Source organism: Callospermophilus lateralis, chromosome 2 (genome assembly GCF_048772815.1).
Source record: "Callospermophilus lateralis isolate mCalLat2 chromosome 2, mCalLat2.hap1, whole genome shotgun sequence".
In the NCBI taxonomy this organism is placed as follows: Eukaryota; Metazoa; Chordata; class Mammalia; order Rodentia; family Sciuridae; genus Callospermophilus; species Callospermophilus lateralis.
In genome coordinates, this window is record NC_135306.1 from 26,741,166 (window position 1) to 26,760,812 (window position 19,647).

The window sequence follows — 19,647 nt, forward strand, 5'->3', positions numbered from 1 at the left end:
AATCATAAAATTAATAATACTAGATAACAATATCAATAAGTCCCTAAATGCTGCTAACTTACTAAGTACTAAGCACTAAGTTAAGTTATGTAAGGGATATTGTGAATAGTGGTTAAAAGTCTGAACTCTAGACTGCTGTCTGACTGCTTCATTTACTTGAACAAATAACACTTAAGTTCTCTGAGAGCCTCACAGATACTCAGGTTGGGTTGTGCCTGAAACAGTGCTATAGCAGTGTTCAGAACAGTGCTGATACAGTAGTTTTTACCTAAGTTTAATAGATGAGGCACTTCATGTTCAGAGAAGTTGAATTGTCAAAGTTAGGGTGGAGATGAAATTTCTCAGGGTTGCCTGACCCAAGCCTATGCTCTTTAGGCTGGTGTGCTCTTGCTCACTCTCTCTTTCCATTCTACCCCACTCCGTGGATAGTGTGCATTACAGAAGAGAGCATGTACTCTAATGTCATTTTTGTCTTATCCAATATAAGAGTTTGAGTAGGACAGCATTTTAAAAAATGTAAGTATTAATAATATCAATCTAACATACTAAATTCCATCAATTCTGAACACCTCTCTTCCCAATCTGTGAATCATGTGTCATATAACAGTGTTTTCCCTTTATTAGTCACATGTAAAATATTGTTACATCATTCATTGATAAACTATGGTAGCTGTTATGCCCAAAGTATATTCTTTATTTCTATTTTACAGGCACATTTCTAAAGCTTGCCCAGCACTCATGGACTCATCCCCATTCAATCTCAATTTCTTCACTTAAACTTCATTTCATCATGACTATCTCCTTACCAACCTGAACCCATTCCTATATAATTATCAGACTCCTATAACTGTGATGGGCAGTGTTTTTTACTTTATTCTCTGAGCTTGATTTTTGTGTGCCTTGCTTTGATATTCTCTTTTTTATGACTTCAGAGTTTTGATCATGACTCCTTCAATTGATAAACCTAGGAATATTTCCTCCTCCCAGACTGTCCTTATAGGAGGTTCTCCCTTCACAGGCATAACTAGACTCTATGGGTAAGCTAAGAAAGCATAAACTAAATAATGGAGTCTTGACAAATGTGAGTTCTTTTTGTTTCAGTTATTCCCCTGTTTTTTTAAAACTATTTTTTTAAATATTTATTTTTTTAGGTGTAGATGGACAACACAATGCCTTTATTTTTGTGTGGTGCTAAGGATCGAACCCAGGTCCCACCCATGCTAAGTGAGCGCTCTACCGCTGAGCCACATTCTCAGCCCCAAAACTATTTTTTTTAGTTGTAGGTAGACACTATATACTTATTTATTTTTATGTGGTGCTGAGGATCAAACCCAGTGCCTCATATACGTGAGGCTGGCACTCTACTACTGAGCTATAGCCCTAACCCTCCCCTATTTTTTTCTTTCTGAAATTACTTTTATAGCCACTTTTAATAAATACTTATCTGATTCGTACTTAAATTTTTTTCCTGATTTGGCCTGAGTGCCTCCATTCCACATATGGTCAGTCTCTTCATAGAAGAAAAAAATGTCAAGTTTTACATCATCTTTTCCCTGGAAGGATAGTTCCAAGCTGTCTTCCACCTAGGGTGAAGATGAAAACTTTCATAGATTGAAATAATGGCAATACATTTAAAAAAATTTTAGAAAATTAAAAGGATTCTTATCTTTTATATATACAGAGCATTAATTTTAAGATACATGTTTTTTCAAGTTGTAGCACCTCTGAAACTAGGATGTATCAGTAATAATGTTTATTTTTTCTTAAATGCACATAAAAATAATGTTTCTTACAACAGATGACAACTCAAAGTAAATGACTTATGGTAGTTAAAATTATCACTGCAGAGAAAATGAAACATTCTGCTCCAGAGTCCCTTTGTGACTAAAGAAGGAAAGGATCCAAATAAAAATTACTTCCTTAATAACCAAGAAAAACAATCAGGAAATAAGTCTCTCATCATAATCAATCGATAAGTAAGTAAAGCAGCATTACATATAACAACATACTAGCACAGATCATTACATTATATACATGATAAAAGAATAAATAAAAAATTAAGTTACAGAAAAAAATTGAGAGGATTTCCTTAAAGTACTTATCCTATAAATAATTATGTGTCCATCAGATTTGGTGTAGCTGTCTATTTCATTACTAGTCACATAAAAATTTGTGTCCCCTCCACCCTCCAAATCAGTGAGCTTCTCAAAGAACTGTAATTTATTCATCTTCGTGTTCCAGGTGCAGAGAACAGTACCAGACATGGTGAATGTTCAGTAAATGTTAAATGACAAAAGCTCTATTGCTTTGACTTAGACCTCAGGAAAATATTTGATTAAACCTTTTTAGAAAAATAGGATGATTATTTTTGATGAGAGAAATAATTTTCCAGAGACTAAATATATTTCTACTTGCTTTACAGGATAATACTTCCTCTGGGACAGGCAAATTAAGAGCAAGATGATCACAAAGGGTCGTGGGCTTAGGAGCATAGAAATCAAATTGTCTGGAGTAACATTTTATCTTCACCATAATATCCTATCCCTGAGAAATAGACGTCTGAGGAAACTGCTATAACTTAAGACATGTGAGATAAACAAGAAATTGCAGCACTTCTTTAAAATGATTCTAAATTTCTACCCCCTAGCAATCAGTGAAATGTTTTGTGTTGATAATTATAATGACGTTAATTCAGAGGTAAACATAAAACTAAATGACTAATGAGAAACAATAATACTTCAGATAAGGTGGGTGGGATTACTTTTTTACATTAAATATTGCCTAATAAAGTAACAATAAATTCATTTACAAGAGTCCAAGATCCTTCTTTCCTCACTGAGAGATTAAAAGCCAGATTTTCCTAGCTTTTCATTAAATCGTGCAGAAATCACAAGTGGTAACAAACATCCATTGAATCCATTGATACGGAGTGACAAAATTATATAAGCACTGCTAGCTCCAGCAACACGTATACTAAAATTAGAACAATGTAGAGAAGATTAGCATGTCCCTGTGCAATGATGACACACAAATTGTGCAGTGTTCCATTTTTTTTCATATTGAGCAGTTTTCTTAGGCAAATGTAGTGATCTACTCAGAACTGGACCAATTATATTTAAAATATTTTACTCAACTCACCTACTTTTAAAAAAATTTTGCTACATCTATACCAGCAACACTTGCCAAAATAAACTATTGCTATTAAAACAAAAAAAAATTATGTCTGAGTTACATACTATAAACTCTATCATTGAGATATGTCACTTATAAAATAAAGACAAGTTTTGTTACTGACCTTCCCAAACTTGTGTTTGAGTGGAAGTCCTGCATCCTGAAATGCTATAATAATATCAGATTTGTAATCTTGTATAAAAATCCCTAGGTCAACATCTTTGCTATAAGGAATAATATCGCACTGCCGATACCATCCTAAAACAAAACATAATTTTTATTAAAAATTTAAATTTAAAAATTGGTCATTATAATAGCTGATCTTTGTAACAATGGATTTTACTTCACAGGGTTAGACTGAGAATTCTTTTTCAAAACTATTTTTTAGAAAATTAAATTCCAAATGATACGACTCAGGTATAGGAATCTGTCCATCTATCTAGTCTATCTAAATTTCTTCACTGGTTTGAGCACTCAACTTCCTCATAAACTTTCATGACATATTTAATTTCTGTATAAATCATTAGCTTTAAATGGGTCATCTACTTTATTTTCATTTTTTTTAAAGAGAATTGGCATTTATATGAGTAAATAAATGGCCCATTATTGTGCTTCCAACCCATAATGGGCCATCCATTTAAAAAGTTAAGTTGCTGTTCAGAATATTTAATCATTGACATTTAGTGATGGAGGCTGCTTTTAAGGTGTCCTAAAAACACTTAATTTTATTAATCATTATACCTTTCCTGAGGTAATATTTATAGAATTAACCAGCTCTGAATAGCTCATTTCTGATGGATAACATTTAAAAAGGAGCAACATTAGCTTCAATTTTCAACACACTGCCAAAAGATATTTAAGTGTTTACTATGTCTATTCACTAAGATGCTAGAGCATTGTCCTAAAAAAATAAATTACTGAAGACTTCTGAGTTTCCCTTATTATCCTACTAATCTTTCCATCCAAATTATTTTAAAAGTAAACAATATTCCACATTTACCCTAACAGACATTGCTAAATAAGTATTAACAATTATCCTGATAGACAGTGCTATAGGAATTCCAAGATAATCTATTAAATAATTATAAACTATAAAAAATGGAAGGCTCATCTAATACAACTTTCTTATTTCAAAAATACCCTTAAATCAAGAAAAGCATGGGTCTAAAAGTCAAAACAAACTATGACAAATGTTTACTTTGTTTTTTGAACCCAGGGGCACTTTACTCTATCCCCACCCCTTTTTATATTTTATTTTGAGACAGGGTTTTGCTAAGTTGCTGAGGCTGATCTTGAACTTGTAATCCTCTTGCCTCAGTTTCCCAAGTTGCTGGGATTATAGGTGTACGCTACCATGCCCAGCTATGACAAAAATGTTTAAGAAGTATTTTTTTTTCTGAGAGAGAGAGAGAGAGAGAGAGAGAGAGAGAGAGAGAGAGAGAGAATTTAAAAAAATATTTATTTTATATTTTTCGGCGGACACAACATCTTTATTTATATGTGGTGCTGAGGATTGAACCCAGGCTGCACACATGAGAGGCAAGCGCACTACCGCTTGAGCCACATCCCCAGCCCCAAGAAGTATTTTTAATGATACAACTATAACACAACTTTGCTTCTACAGTTAAACCTTAAAGCAAATATCACACAATTGTGTGAGCAATGTTCCTCTTTTAGCTTATTCTAGTTGTAAGCTCCTTGATAGTAAGAATCATGTAATCGTCCAACGTGGCCCAACAGAAGGATAACCACATATCAGAGTTTATACCTGTTGTACCAGAATAAATAGCTACAGCATTTCATTTCACTCTCAAAGGTATCCTTATTTGAACAATAAATTATATGGCAACTCTATGAAAGCAGAAGGTGAAGTTCTAGTAAAGAAACAATGAATACAGCTACAATCAACCATAGTTTTAATATAGGAAACAAAAATAGAACAACTTTTAAGATTCTAAATAATTTTAAATTCCAAAGAAGTCTGATCTAATGAATAGTGGTCATAGATTTGAAAATTTTTCTTAGGTTCTAATAGCAACTTGTCTAAGGACTACAGAAAAGTCTGTAGTTCTCCCTTGCTGATGAATAATGTTATCTAATCAGAGATACTCTGAATGATATGGAAAAGGTCTATATACCTTAAGACACCCCTTTCACTCTTCCTCTCATTAGATATATGTTAAAAAAAAATAGGAGTTTTTTTAAAAAGCAAAAAACAATCTTTAGAATAGAAACAATAAAATGCTAATTTAAAGATTACCTGAAAATGAACCATAGTCTCCATACATATTCTGATGTAAATTTTATACACATTACTTACACTGTTTGGTAAATACAAACATAGTCTTCCAAAGATTCTACTTTACATTTCTGAAATTAATTTTCTTTAAAAAAATCAATATTGATCTTTGCTACATGCATAAATGTTTACTTGGACTATAAATAATACACTTTGAATGTCACTAATGTTTTGTCAACTTAATTGGTTATCCCTAAAGACAAAAAGGATAAATGACGAGAAGACAAACATAAAGCAGGAAGAATTTTACCTAAGCAAGTTCCACTGCTCAGCCAAAAGCGTACTCCCAATTTCTTTAATGTTTTGGCTGCTAGTTGCAATAATTCCTTAGCACTCTTCCGAAAAACCATAGCTTCCATAGTGTTATCATCAAGGTACTGCTACAGATTAAATAAACAATAGTCAGCTATTAGAGCCATTCCCAAATTGCTGGAAACATTTCTGTGACATCTGAATTATACCTGGTAATTAACCCCATATTATATATATTTTTCTATAATAAATATCAAGTTTTATAGTTACTTCTTAGTCACACATTAAAATAAAAATATAAGAGTAGTTTTTAGGAGAGATCAAGAAGGAATACACTTATATTTTTATCAACTTCCTCCTTCCAGTCACAATTTGGCAGGGTAGGCAATTAGGGGGAAAAGAAGGCTAATTAAGATAGTTACAAGTATAACTGAAACAAAATAAATCAAATGATGCTTTCATCATTCATTGATGCTACTGTCCTTTAAAAACTGCACAGTAAAGAGGAAAGAGTATTTTGAATCAAATTATCTGTGTTCAAATTTATGATCATTTATTTTTAGCTATGACCCTCTGCATATAATCCTGGAAGAAAGTAAGTTCAGTGAAGAAGGTTACTTCTTGCTATTTATGACATATTTCCCAGTGACTAGAACAGAGCCTGCATTTTTGTTGAATCAATGAGAGAACGAAAGAATAAACAAACCTCTTATAGATCTAATTTTTTCATCTGTAATTGAGTATAATAATTATACTTACATGATTGCTGGGCAGATTTAAGGAGGAAAATACCTTGTAAAAGATGAAGTTTTATATAATTATTATTATCATTTACTCAGTTTTCTTGTTTTTCTGATTTTTTTTTCATGTTTAGAGTTTTAGGACTGAGGAAAGCACTATAAATTCTTCAGTGATGCTTCATTAACTATAGGACAAAGACCTAAATTATTTGGCCTAGGAGACAAGGACATTATGTTCTGGTCCCTTACTATTAGTCCAGTCTAACCTCCGCCCTCCTTACAATTCATTTTGCAGCAATAAAATGTAACTTTCCAATTATACTACAATTTTTCTAGCCTCTATGACTTTATATATGTTGTTTTCTTTGCCCGATATGGTCTATGTCTCTTGAAAAAGACAAAATTTAGTATCATGATTTAAATATGTCCATTTAATTTTTCCTGTTTAGTCAATGAACAGACAAGAATCCTGGGATCCAGAAAGATCCTTCAAAATATCAAAGAAGAATAACATGATAGGATGTACCTACTCATTTTATGGACGAGGAAACTAAGACTCAAATATTTTCCGGAGATCTCCGAGCAAATTAGTAAAAGAACAAGAATGTAACTGTCTAGATATTCCTAGGTCAGTTATCCAGATATTTCTAGATTCCCTTTGATTTTTCACTGAAATTCAATTGGTGAAGCTCATGAATTATTGTGTAATGCGTTTTTTTTTTCCTGTGAAAAAAATCAAGTTCAGAAAGATGTATAGTATCCTAATTCTGAACTTGGTGGTGATTTGTGAAAATAATTAAAAGTAAATAGAGTCAGGAGAAAATTTCCTTTTCTTCCTTCCTGAACTATTCAATACAAGAGCCATTAGGGAGGGCAGAGCAATAAAGGTTTTTGTGCATAGGGATGGCCTAGTATTATGGGATGTCAGAGCCAAGCAGGGTTAAGGAAAGCCACCCTGCAGGTGAGCAGCCAGATGTAGGAATTCAGAGACTGAGTAGGGTGACAATGGTGCCTACACAGAGGAGAAGCCCAGCAAGGGCAGCAATGTCCATGGCAGGGTGAGAAAAACATCCACATGGGGAGGGGGTCTGTCAAGAGATTGGTTATATATGGGAATACTAAACAAATAAATAAATATACTAAGAACAATGGAAGTTAAAAAGGGAGCCAGAAATAAAAAAATGAACCCTATGTTGTTCAGTTGAAATTTATAACGTACCTGGAATAGAGATAATGATGTGAATTCAGATTTTAGTAGAAAAAGATAAAATATAGAGATACACACCATATCCCTGTCCACTGAGAGGGCCTGTGTGTAGGAAAACCAAATAGCAATGGATACCAGATTCTGGCTTCTATTGTGGTTTGGATGTGAGATGTCCCCCAAAAGCTCACATGTAACACAATACAAAAAGGTTCTGGGGAGAATGATTGGGTTGTGAAGTCTTAACCTAATCAGTGATTTAATCCTGAAAGGGATTAACTGAGTGGTAACTGAAGTGGTAAAATGTGGCTAGGAGGTGGGGATTGGGGCGTGACTTTGGGGTATATTTATCTGTATATGGTTGAGTGGAGTCTCTCTTTGCTTCATGGTCACCATCATGGGAGCTGCTTCTCTCAGCCACACTCTTCCACCAGGATGTTCAGCCTCACCTTGAGCCCCCAAAATGGAGCCAGCCTTCTATGGATTAAGACCTCTGAAACCATGAGCCCGCAAATAAACTTTTTCTCCCCTAAAATTGTTCTAGTCAGGTCCTTTAGTCACAGTAGCAAAATAATTTACTAAAACAGGTTCTTTAAAGAACCAGAAATCAGAGAAAAAGTTGATCCCAGGGTTGGGGAGGGGAAATTACGTAATAAGCCTAGAACATCTTGTTATGTTAAAATCTTAAGAATATAATCTAATCCCTTAAATAAAATAGGAAACCTTGAGTCTACACTAATAAAAACAAATGAAAGTTTGACAAGGAAGTCTAGGGATGTAGCTCAGTGGTAGGCTGCTTGCCTAGCATGCACAAGTCCCTGGGTTCAATCCTCAGCACTGCAAAAAAAAAAAAAAAAAAAAAGTCTGAAGAAGAATATAAAGTAACTTCACACTGGGTGTTAATAAGGGAAAAATAGAAACTTAATGTGAGGCTGGTAGATAAAACAAATCAAGTTCATGATATGAACACAAACAGCAATGGGACAAATCAAAATCAGGCAGCACCTGATGGCATACACTTCTGTGTATTCCTTGTAAAGATGTTTAATCTGAATCAAACATGAGGAAAAACCAGATAAACTCTCAAATGAGTGACATTTTACAAAATATCTGGACCATATTCTTCAAAAGCATCAAGGTCATGAGAGTAATAAAAGAACTGAGAAACCCCAAACAGAAAGAGACTAAGGAGACAGGAAAATTAGTACATGTTCCTTTTTATTATAAAGGTCATTAATGAGATAATTATCAGGATTTCAATGGGAGTAAATGGTAATAATCTGTATTAATTTCCTAATTTTGGGGCTGGGGATGTGGCTCAAGTGGTAGGGCGCTTGCATGCGTGCGGCCCAGGTTCGATCCTCAGCACCACATACAAACAAAGATGTTGTGTCCTCCGAGAACTAAAAAAAATATTTAAAAAATTCTCTCTCTCTCTCTCTCTCTCTCTCTCTCACTCTTTCTTAAAAAAAATTTTTTTTTTTCCTAATTTTTCTTGTTTTTAGAAAATGCTAACATTTGAAGTGGTGGAACATCTGATCTACAGCATACTCAAAATGCTATTTGTATTGTATTCACAACTTTTATCTAAGCCTAAAATTGTTTAAAAATCATTATTAAAAAAAATTTAGGGCTGTGGGTGTGGCTCGCCTGGCATGCGCGGGGCACTGGGTTCGATCCTCAGCACCACATAAAATAAAATAAAGATGTTGTGTCTGCCGAAAACTGAAAGAAAAAAAAAATTTAGGAGTCTACAGTGTAAGTTTGTTCGATAAATTCAGTTTGTCTGGGCATTATATTTAAGACTATTTGGCGCCATCAAGTGTTCAAATATATGCATGCTCACTTCAATTGGAAAACATACTCTCCTTGTTATCTTTTAATCATGGTTCTAACATAAGAAATAATGAAGGAAACATTTAAGAGGATAAGGATAAAAAAATGTTATCAATGGGCTGGGGATGTGGCTCAAGCGGTAGCGCCCCCGCCTGGCACGCATGCAGCCCAGGTTCGATCCTCAGCACCACATACAAACAAAGATGTTGTGTCTGCCGAAAACTAAAAAATAAATATTAAAATTCTCTCTCTCGCTCTCTCTCTATCTCTCTCTCTCTCTTTAAAAAAAAAGTGTTATCAACACCATTCAATAATATCAATATATTAGCAGGAGAAAAAAAACAAATTAGGTATCACAAATCTGCTTCATTGTGAGTGAATGATATAGAAAAACATTGTGGATGAATACAAAGTTCCATCTGTTTGTGTCATAAATATGACCTACAAACAGCATTACAGTTTTGCTGTTGGATGGTACTTTAAACACCCAAATGATAAGGCTATAAGCTGATTTGCACTTTGAACATCCTTTATCCATGTTCTTTACTCAAATGCTGATTGTTTGCTTTAATATTTCAAAACCAGGGATAAGAAATATAGAATTAGGAAGTAACAGCTGTCATTGCACACCTGTAATCCCATACCTATCATACCAGTGGCTCAGGAGGCTGAGGCAGGAGGATCACAAGTTTAAAGCCAGCCTCGGCAACTTAGCTAGACCATAAGCAACTTAGTAAAACCCTGTCTAAAAATAAAACATACAAAGGTCTAGGTATGTGGCTCAGTGATTAAATTCACCTGGATTCAATCCCTGGTAGTACCAAAAAAAAGAAAAAAAAAGTATGATACTCTCCACATTATTTTTTCAGTTATTGTGAATCATTTTACATTTTGTGCTGTCTTTTCACAAATGAGAAAGGCCAATGAGTGGGCAAATGCTTGTTAGGTCTCAAAAAAAAAAAAAAAACCATTTGATTCAGATAAGCACTAATTCTCCATGTATTTTTGCATATTTTCTTTGTGTCACATACTGTGATAGATACTGGGGCTCCAGAGGTGAATAAGAAGATTATTATCAAGAAATACACATCATTTATTGGGGTGACAAGATAGACATTTGCAAAACACTGTGATAAATGCCATGACAAAGGTGGCAACCAGAGCAATTTCCTTAAGGCAGGAAGAGTGGGTCTTCTTTAAGCACCAAACTCTCTTCTACTTCCTGTTACCATGTGGTAGGTTATGCTGGGCAGCCCTTGACTACAAGAGTAAGCCCAACCACACGTATGATTTTTTAGTTTTTTATCCATGAAGCTCAGTAAATTTTATAACCCTGCTGTTACAATTCTAAAGAAAGAGGGCTAGGAAGGCACACTCAGGCTGCCAGGCCTAGGCTTTATTGCCAGCAGATCATATCAGAGAAACCTTGTATTTGTGGTCTTAGGCACTTAGCAACGATTATAAAGCTGGTACTTCATTTTATGATTCTGTTCCTCCTTGTGTGTGCAGGTTTTTTTTTTGTTGTTGTTGTTGTTGTTTTGGTAGAGAACCCCAGAAAATAAAGGGGCAAGTTTCAGGACTAGGGTACCAAAATCCCACTGTCATTTTGTCTGTTTTCACTTTATCTCTGGTTTCATGTTAGCTCTTAAATTTCTTGCCCTTCAAAATCACATTTTATATCCCCAGGGCCAGAAGCCTAGGAAACAGGCTTTCAATAAATGTTCACTGCATTGAAAGCTAGAGCAACAGAATAAAGTAAAGTTCAAAAAGAATTGGCCTTTGTGTAGCATTTGCCTTCAAAAACCCTTTATGAACACAAAAATTCATATTCAGTGGAAAAACTCTGAAAATTTTTTTTCAGAAAAATATTTTCTAAATCCATGTGGTCCATCTTCTAGAGTAACCTCATTCTTCCTGGATTGCTTCAGAAAGATAATCTACCATCTTCTATCAAGTTTATAAGCTATTGCAACTAAAGGCAGAGACCAATGGTAAACCCATCAAAGTCTATTTAAAGAAATAATAAGTATTAACTTATATTTCACCTATTGTCCATAAGTCCTTTCATTTCCCCCTAAAATATTAAAAATAAGCATATTTCCTTTAATTTAAAAGTATAATATTTGGTTGTCTCTAACCTGCAAGAATGCTCGAGCTTCTTTATACCTGCACTCAATAAACCTAGAGTGTGGTATTTCTTCCAGAAAGTGCACTGGATCTTTTGGAATACGAACTTTTAGTCCATCAATAGTAACTTGCTGTAATTCTGGCCTGAAAACAAAAGTTAAGATTATAAGGAAATAATTCAGAACACTGGCAGTCTCTTTAAAATATTAAACATTAGCAAAATAGCTAAATATCAAGTGTGAAGAATATGGAAAATGACAACCCCAAAGACAATGTGACTAGGGAGGAGGGAGAGAAAATAAGGCAAACATTAATCCTTCCTAACAACATTGAGTCCTGAAGGGACTGAGTGCTAGTCCCTGAACTTTCACCCTTTCACATTGCCAAAGAGTTCTAGAAGAAAAAAAAGAAACAATAAAGCTCTGGGTAACAATGGATCCTGGAGCAAGAAGATTAGCAGTGAATGCTGGGCTCTGAGCTTTCATCCCTTCCCAGTAACAATAAGTTTTGAATTTTTTACAACTTTTATCCTGACTGCTCAAACCAACATATTCTGCTTCATTCTCCAATGATTAAGCCACCCTCATTGTAAACACAGACCCCTTCTGTACAGGTGGCCATTTTCTATCCAGAAAGTAAGCCCATCCGATGTTTGACTCTGCTGCTGAATAAAAGACAGTGCTGGTCTGTGAGGTTTGTTCCCATCTTCATCATTTGTGCTTACGAAGTGTGTTTTCTTTCTCAGGTACCAATTAGTAACTTTAATATGACTTTGAAAATCTGATATCAAACAGCAACTGAGTTTTAAGTATTTGGCTCATATATTTAAAAATATTTTTATACTTGTTCATACATACTTCAGTATTTTAGACAAAAAAGAAAGGTAAATGATTTAGTTTTAAACTACTGATTTACTTCTAAAGAAATAAATGTTCTTTTGAATAATTAAAATAGTCTAGAACTCATTAACAGGCAAAATGCTATGTGGGAACCAGCCATGTATATTTTGGACCCCCCCATTCTAAAAATATTCCTTGAGTTTTCCATTCCTCTTTATATAAAATCTTACAAATAGTGATGGCTTTTATCTATTGGCAAACATATTTAATAAGTATTTGTTGACTGACAATCCTGAACTTCACTAAATTATTAATGAAACTTTGAAATAAACTCATGAGACTTTACAAAATAAACTAAAAGATGTTTTCCTAAAGAAACTTATTTGAAATATATAATGAAAAAATATGCATAGAATTGGCCAGAGAACCCTACAATTATGATTAAAATAATAAGAGGAGCCAATATTAACAACAAATTATTTTTCACTACCCTCTATAATGTTATTGGTCATTTTACTGCTAAAAACTTGGTTTGGTTTAGGAAAGGTTTGACTTTACCTACACAAAAAGCGTAGATAGGGGCTGGAGTTGTGGCTCAGCGGTAGAGCACTCGCTTCACATGTGTGAGGCCCTGGGTTTGATCCTCAGCACCACATAAAAATAAATAAATAAATAAAAATTAAAGGTATATTAAAAAAAAGTATAGACAGCTTCAGTTTTGGATAATTTTTTCAGTCATTTCTCAAATATGTGATTTTAGATACTAATAAGAGGGCAAAAAAGGGGCTAGGGATGTGGCTCAAGTGGTAGCGCGCTCGCCTGGCATGCGTGCGGCCCGGGTTAGATCCTCAGCACCACATACAAACAAAGATGTTGTGCCTGCCGAAAAACTAAAAAATAAATATTAAAAAATTCATTCTCTCTCTCTCTCTCTCTCTCTCTCTCTCTCTCCCTCCACTCTCTCTTTAAAAAAAAAAAAAAAAAAAAAAAGAGGGCAAAAAAATAGTTTTCAAGTGTAACAGATAAGCATTGTCTCTCTGGAAGTTTCTAAGAAAGGATTACAATTTGAAAATTCTTACAAGGATGTCAAACTTTAAGGCAAATGATAAATATTTATTGCTACCTGAATATAAGATTATGATATTTAATTCAAACCGTAAGATCACTATTAGTGACTTCAAAAGGGGAAGAAAAGTATAACTCTAGGTTAGAAACTTCAAGTTCATTATCTAATTTCAAGATTTTTTAAATTCAGTAATTGCTAATATAATTATCAAATTTTACATGGATCCCTTCAAATAACTGTTCCTCATTAAGAAACATTTCTATTACTAAGATAACAAAGGACATACTTCTATATAGAGTTGACCAATAGAACGAAATGACAAAATTATGCTATATACATATATGAATATGCCACAACATATTTGACCTTTGTATATCTATATCTATATCTGAATATCTATAAAGCTCAAATTTAAAAAACAACAACAAAATAAATAGAAAGAAGACCAGTAGAGTAGAGGAAAGGCAGTGGGGGGAGGAGAAGGAGAGGGACAAAGGAAGTATTTGGGACTGAAATGGAGCAAATTATATATTCCATGCATGTATGACTATGTCAAAATGAACCCCCCATTATGTACAACTATAATGCACTAATAAACACATAAAATTATATAAGAAATTGCATAAGACAAAGGCACAAAATAATAAATTACAAACACCCATGTCTCCACCACAGAAATTGAATCTTGTTAGCTTCCTTTCAGTTTTCTATGTATCCAGTTTTCTATATATTCCCTCCATTCTCCCTAGAAATAAAACTTATCTTTTTTTTTCCAATTACTTATTCCTTATTCTTAATACTAAGTATTGTAGTATTCTTTTTTTAAAATTTTCTTTAGTTGTGAATGGACACAATATCTTTTTTATGTATTTATTTATTTATTGGGTACCAATGATTGAACTCAGGGTATTTGGCCACTGAGGCACATCCCCAGTGCTATTTTGTATTTTATTTAGAGACAGGGTCTTTTTTTAAATTATTATTATTAGTTGTTCAAAACATTACAAAGCTCTTGACATATCATATTTCATACATTTGATTCAAGTGGATTATGAACTCCCATTTTTACCCCATATACAGATTGCAGAATCACATTGGTTACACATCCACGTTTTTACATACTGCCATACTAGTGTATGTTGTATTCTGCTGCCCTTCCTATCCTCTACTATCCCCCCTCCCCTCCCCTCCCTTCCCATCTTCTCTCTCTACCCCATCTACTGGAATTCATTTATCTCTCGTTTTTTGTTTGTTTGTTTGTTTTTTCTTTTTTTCCCCTTTCCCCTCACTTCCTCATGTAATTTTGTATAACAATGAGGGTAGAGACAGGTTCTTACTGAGTTGCTTAGGTGCCTTGCCTCACCGTTGTTGAGGCTGGCTTTGAACTTTCCATTCTCCTGTATCAGGCCTCCTGAGCCACTGCCATTACAGGCGTGCACCACTATGGCAGCCTATATTTATTTTTATGTAGTGCTGAGGATCAAACCCAGTGCTTCAGATGTGTGAAGCAAGTGCTCTACCACTCAGTCCCTATATAGTATTCTTAATACTATATATATATATATATAAGTATATATCCATGAACATAATTTATCCTGTATTTGAGCTTTTTATAAATATAATCATAATATTTATATTCTTCTCTACCTTGTTTGTGTCACTCAACATTGTAGGATTTATCCCTGCTATTGTTTAGAGCTGTAGTCCATTCATTTCCCTGCTGTAGAATACTTCACTCTATATTTTATACACACACACACACACACACACACACACAAACACAATACATACAAATTTATCCTTTTATTGCTTTTCATTTAGAAGCATTAAGAACAATGTTATTATGAACATTCGTTTGAATTATATATTAGATTTCATTATAAAATGTAAAAAAAAAAAAAGTATAAGAACCTACCTATGGACAACATTTATTGGCTTTGGCTCTAAACTTACCTGTCAAAAGCACCAGGATAACGACCAAACTGTAACTTTTGAAAAGGAACAAATTTCTTGTCAATGTGTCCTTTGAGTCGTAGATGGCCATGCCAGAGGTAGTTGCCACTTCTTTCATGAAAGACCACCAAATGGATGGCATGAGTGGCCAATCTGCAGATATAGTGCAGGGGGATTTCAGTTCCAGAAAGTGAGTCTATCCCATCTAGCCGAGGATCTTTGCTTTCAATCTTTAGGCATTGAAATCCCATATTTTCAGCTATCCGAAACCAGCCTTCCTATTGGAATTGAATAAACATCAAACTTGAATATTTAAAATAAAATATTAGTAGCACTAATGACTATTACACTGAAGTTAAGTCATATTTTTGTGCTAATCTACTCACTGCCTCAAGATTTAGAAATGAGGGGGTTGAACAGAGTGGAATAAAAAAGAAAATATGTAATATAGAAGTTATATATAAGAACTCTATGAAAATTAATACGTATTTCTTCTTTGGAATGAGAATGCTCATTTTAGTGTTCTATGGTTAGTTAACATTAATATTAGGACAGCATAAAATTAAACTTGCAATTCTTATATCTTAACAGTTTAAAATGTTACAATAAAACCCAACCTAATGCAAATCTTTAGAAAACAGACTGAAATATTCTGTACAATTTTCAACATCTTTAGAGTATAATTTTTTTTTTTTTTTTTGTACCGAGGATTGAACTAAGGGGTGCTAAATCACTGAGCCACATCCCCTTTTTAAATATTTTTTCTAATTTAGAGTCAGGGGTCTCATTAAGTTGCAATAATAATAATAATAATAATAGATAGACTCACAGCAGTTTTCCTGTCTAAAGAAACTTAACTAATAAGGCTCAAAGCCACTAAAAGCACCAAGGTTTTATCCAAAAAAATCCAAATTCCTTTCAACTATAACATTACCTCTCTGGTTTATACAATGTGTACAAAGTTTGATCAATTCATCATCTCATTTGATATCTACAGAAACCATGTGAGATCAGCAAGGAAGATAGTATTATACATAGTCTATTATGCAAGAAAAATAAAGCTTGAAGAAGTAATTAATACCAGATATTAAGGTATGTGATGATGGTCTGTGTCCTAAAGCTTGTCTTACTGACCACAGCATTCAGAAATATTTTTCAAGAGTACATTCTTTGGGTTTTTCAATGTTGTCATTTGAATTTGTTCTACCTTCATCTATGCTCTCATTAAATAAACCTGTATTGTACTATTTATTGTAATGTCATTTAATTGTTTCTTTCAATGATTAAACACCATTAACAGACTCAATTTCCTCTAATACATGAATCAACAGTGTCTAGAATCCAGAAGGTAGTCAAAAGATATTTTATTGTTGTTTATATTGTTAATTGAGAGAAGATGATAAGTTTGGTACAGAATATTAACTAGTAACAAGAAGAAGTGTCCTGCCATTTATCTATATAGAGCTAACTTGTATTCTGGTCAAAAGAATGTAGACACAAGTATCATACATCACTTCCAGGACTGGCCTCACAATATCCCAAAGAATCTTCCATATTCTTCTTACTTCTCCATGTATGAAAGACAAGAACCCCAAGATGCAATTTCACCTGATTTTCCTTTATTAATTATAATTATCAACTACAGAACTCCTTTTCTTTCTTGGTACACCTAAAAATTGGAAAATACTGACTGAGGGTGAGTATTGCCAATTCAAAGAAAAGCACTATGGTATAGAATGAAAGAAAAGCATTATGAGTTGGTAAATTCAGGAAAAATTAAATAAGTCAGCTAGATCTTAAGAGAAATCTGACCATGATTGAGGGAAGGGAGGAAGACTGACAAACTAGGCAGAACTATAAGGGTTGCCTTTTTATAACAATGAGAAAGAAAAGTCAAGAATAAAGTAATCACTTTGACTAAGCAGAGTAAAGGCCTCAGTCAAGACTGTTCAACACAAAACTTCCATTTGCCTTGGAAGCTGTTTGCTCACTTGGTAATGATATTAGTAAAGAAAAAAATCACACGCAAAATGAAGTCCACAGTTAGCTCCACTTTGGGGGAAGTTTTAGGGAGGACTATCCAAGGGGTCTGTATGTCATCTACATAAAAGGATAAACTTGGAACAGGTATGCTTATATTCTGCATAGCTGACCTTTTGCTTTTCCCACTGACTCTAATCTTATCAGTTTTGCCAGCTGGAGAAGATTTATTTTCTTCCAAAGCAGTAGTTCTGAAGGTATCAGATATTTTTGAAATTTGTGGGCATATTCGTGGTTTATCATAATGGAAAATTGTCATTTAGAAGTCTACACCAGAACCACTAGACATTCTATAATATAAAATATGAAAATCTATCCTTTGTCCTATATAATTTCAAATATCCTATAAGATGATCACAGAGTGAAAAACATATTTACAATTATCTGAACCCTTATTTCTCAACAATACAATAGCCATACTAGTGAAGATACAATTTTATTTTTTGTTGTTGGAAATTTGTTCACTGCTTTGCAAAATGAACATTAAAAGTAAGAATTTGTGGAGTCTGTGACCCTACTTATTTTAAATACAAGCATCTGAATTGTTTTATTATGTTTTCTAACGTAGTCATGGTTGAGTATTTACACAATAAAACATACACTAGTTCTTTTAACTTTTATATTATATTATAGTTAAGGCATTAGATTGATTTGGGAGATTATGTGTATTGGAAGCTTGTAATTTTTACAAATTTTGTTTTGGGAAAATAAATATAGAATACTCTGTACTGGCTTCTAAGCCTTGTAAGGCTTTTTTATGAGAAGAATCAAATAGCTCAATAGAAATGACCTACAAAACCTGACATTTAGGAGTTTTGTGAAAAAACAAGTGAAAAAACAAGCACGCTCTATAGTGTAGTCAAACAGTTAATGAGACCTGACCATTAAAAAAAAATCCAATAGAATTAAAGTTTCTTATTCTTAAATATGAACAAAGATCAACAATTATATAAAATCTATATCATAAAAAACACAAACAAAATAAGATAAAAATACCAGAAAACAAAGAAGGGATTTAGCAAAACAAAATGCAGTAAAGATCAAAAAAACATTTTAGAAGAATAAACCTTTAAAATGTACAGGGCATTTTAAAGATTAAACTGTATCCCTGAAGCAAAAACAGAAAAACACAATAAGGAACAGAGCATAAGAAGCTTTTAGAAAATATGCAAATTTCAAACAAAAATATGACAAAATACAAAAATTATATAAAAAATGTTCAACACCACTAACAATTAGAGAAATGTAAATTAAAACTACACTGAGATTTCATCTCACTCTAATCAGAATGGTAATTATCAAGAATACAAGTAACAATAAATGTTGGCAACGATGTGGGGGGAAAAGGTACACTCATACGTTGCTAGTGGGACTGAAAATTGGTGCAACCACTCTGGAAAGCAGTATGGCGATTACTCAGAAAACCTGGAATGGAACCACCATTTGATCCTGCTATCCCATTCCTCAGCATATACCCAAAGGGCTTAAAATTAGCATACTAAAGTATCACAGCCACATCAATATTTATATTAGCTCAATTCATAATAGCTAAGCTATGGCGCCAAACTAGGTACTCTTCAATAGAAGAATGGATAAATAAAATGTGGTATATATGCACAATGAAATATTACTCAGCCATAAAGAAGAATGAAAAATTATGTCATTTTTCTGTAAATAGATGGAACTGAAGGCTATCCTGTTAAGTGAAATAAACCAATCCCAAAAAACCAAAGGCCAAATGTTTACTCGTGGATCTAACACACAATAAGCGAGGGGGAAAAGAAGTTCACTAGGTTAGACAAAGGGGAATGAAGAGAAGGGAGAGGGGACAGGCATAGGAAAGACAGTAGAATGAACTGGTCATAACTTTCTTATGTGCATACATGAATACACAACCAATGTAACTCCACATCATGTACAAGCACAAGAATGAGAAGTTATATTCCATGTGTGTAAAATATGTTAAAATACACTCTGTCATGTATATCTAAAAAGAACAAATAAAAATATGACAAAAATCAATGGCACAATTAAAGATTTTGTTAAAAAATAGAACAGCTGGAAAAAGGGAGAAAATCACAAGCAAAGATAAGAAAATTGGAGGATCAATTCTGCAAGTC

At 33.5% G+C, this 19,647-nt stretch overlaps 1 protein-coding gene and 1 non-coding gene across 5 annotated transcripts in view; one reads left to right on the forward strand and one right to left on the reverse strand.

The window, feature by feature from the left end:
- Fktn (fukutin) overlaps positions 1 to 19,647 on the reverse strand; it is a 71,722-nt gene that overhangs the window by 26,121 nt on the left and 25,954 nt on the right. For all 4 annotated transcript variants that reach the window (XM_076845725.2, XM_076845726.2, XM_076845724.2 and 1 more), the window contains exons 6-10: positions 15,488 to 15,765; positions 11,641 to 11,773; positions 5,721 to 5,850; positions 3,296 to 3,429; positions 1,456 to 1,583 (exon numbers count right to left, since the gene is read on the reverse strand). In XM_076845725.2, the coding sequence (XP_076701840.1) occupies positions 1,456 to 1,583; positions 3,296 to 3,429; positions 5,721 to 5,850; positions 11,641 to 11,773; positions 15,488 to 15,765 (803 nt within the window). The remainder of the gene's footprint in view (positions 1 to 1,455; positions 1,584 to 3,295; positions 3,430 to 5,720; positions 5,851 to 11,640; positions 11,774 to 15,487; positions 15,766 to 19,647) is intronic.
- Positions 2,952 to 3,054, forward strand: LOC143393199 (U6 spliceosomal RNA). Its single transcript, XR_013090508.1, has one exon. It is a non-coding gene; the product is annotated as a U6 spliceosomal RNA (small nuclear RNA).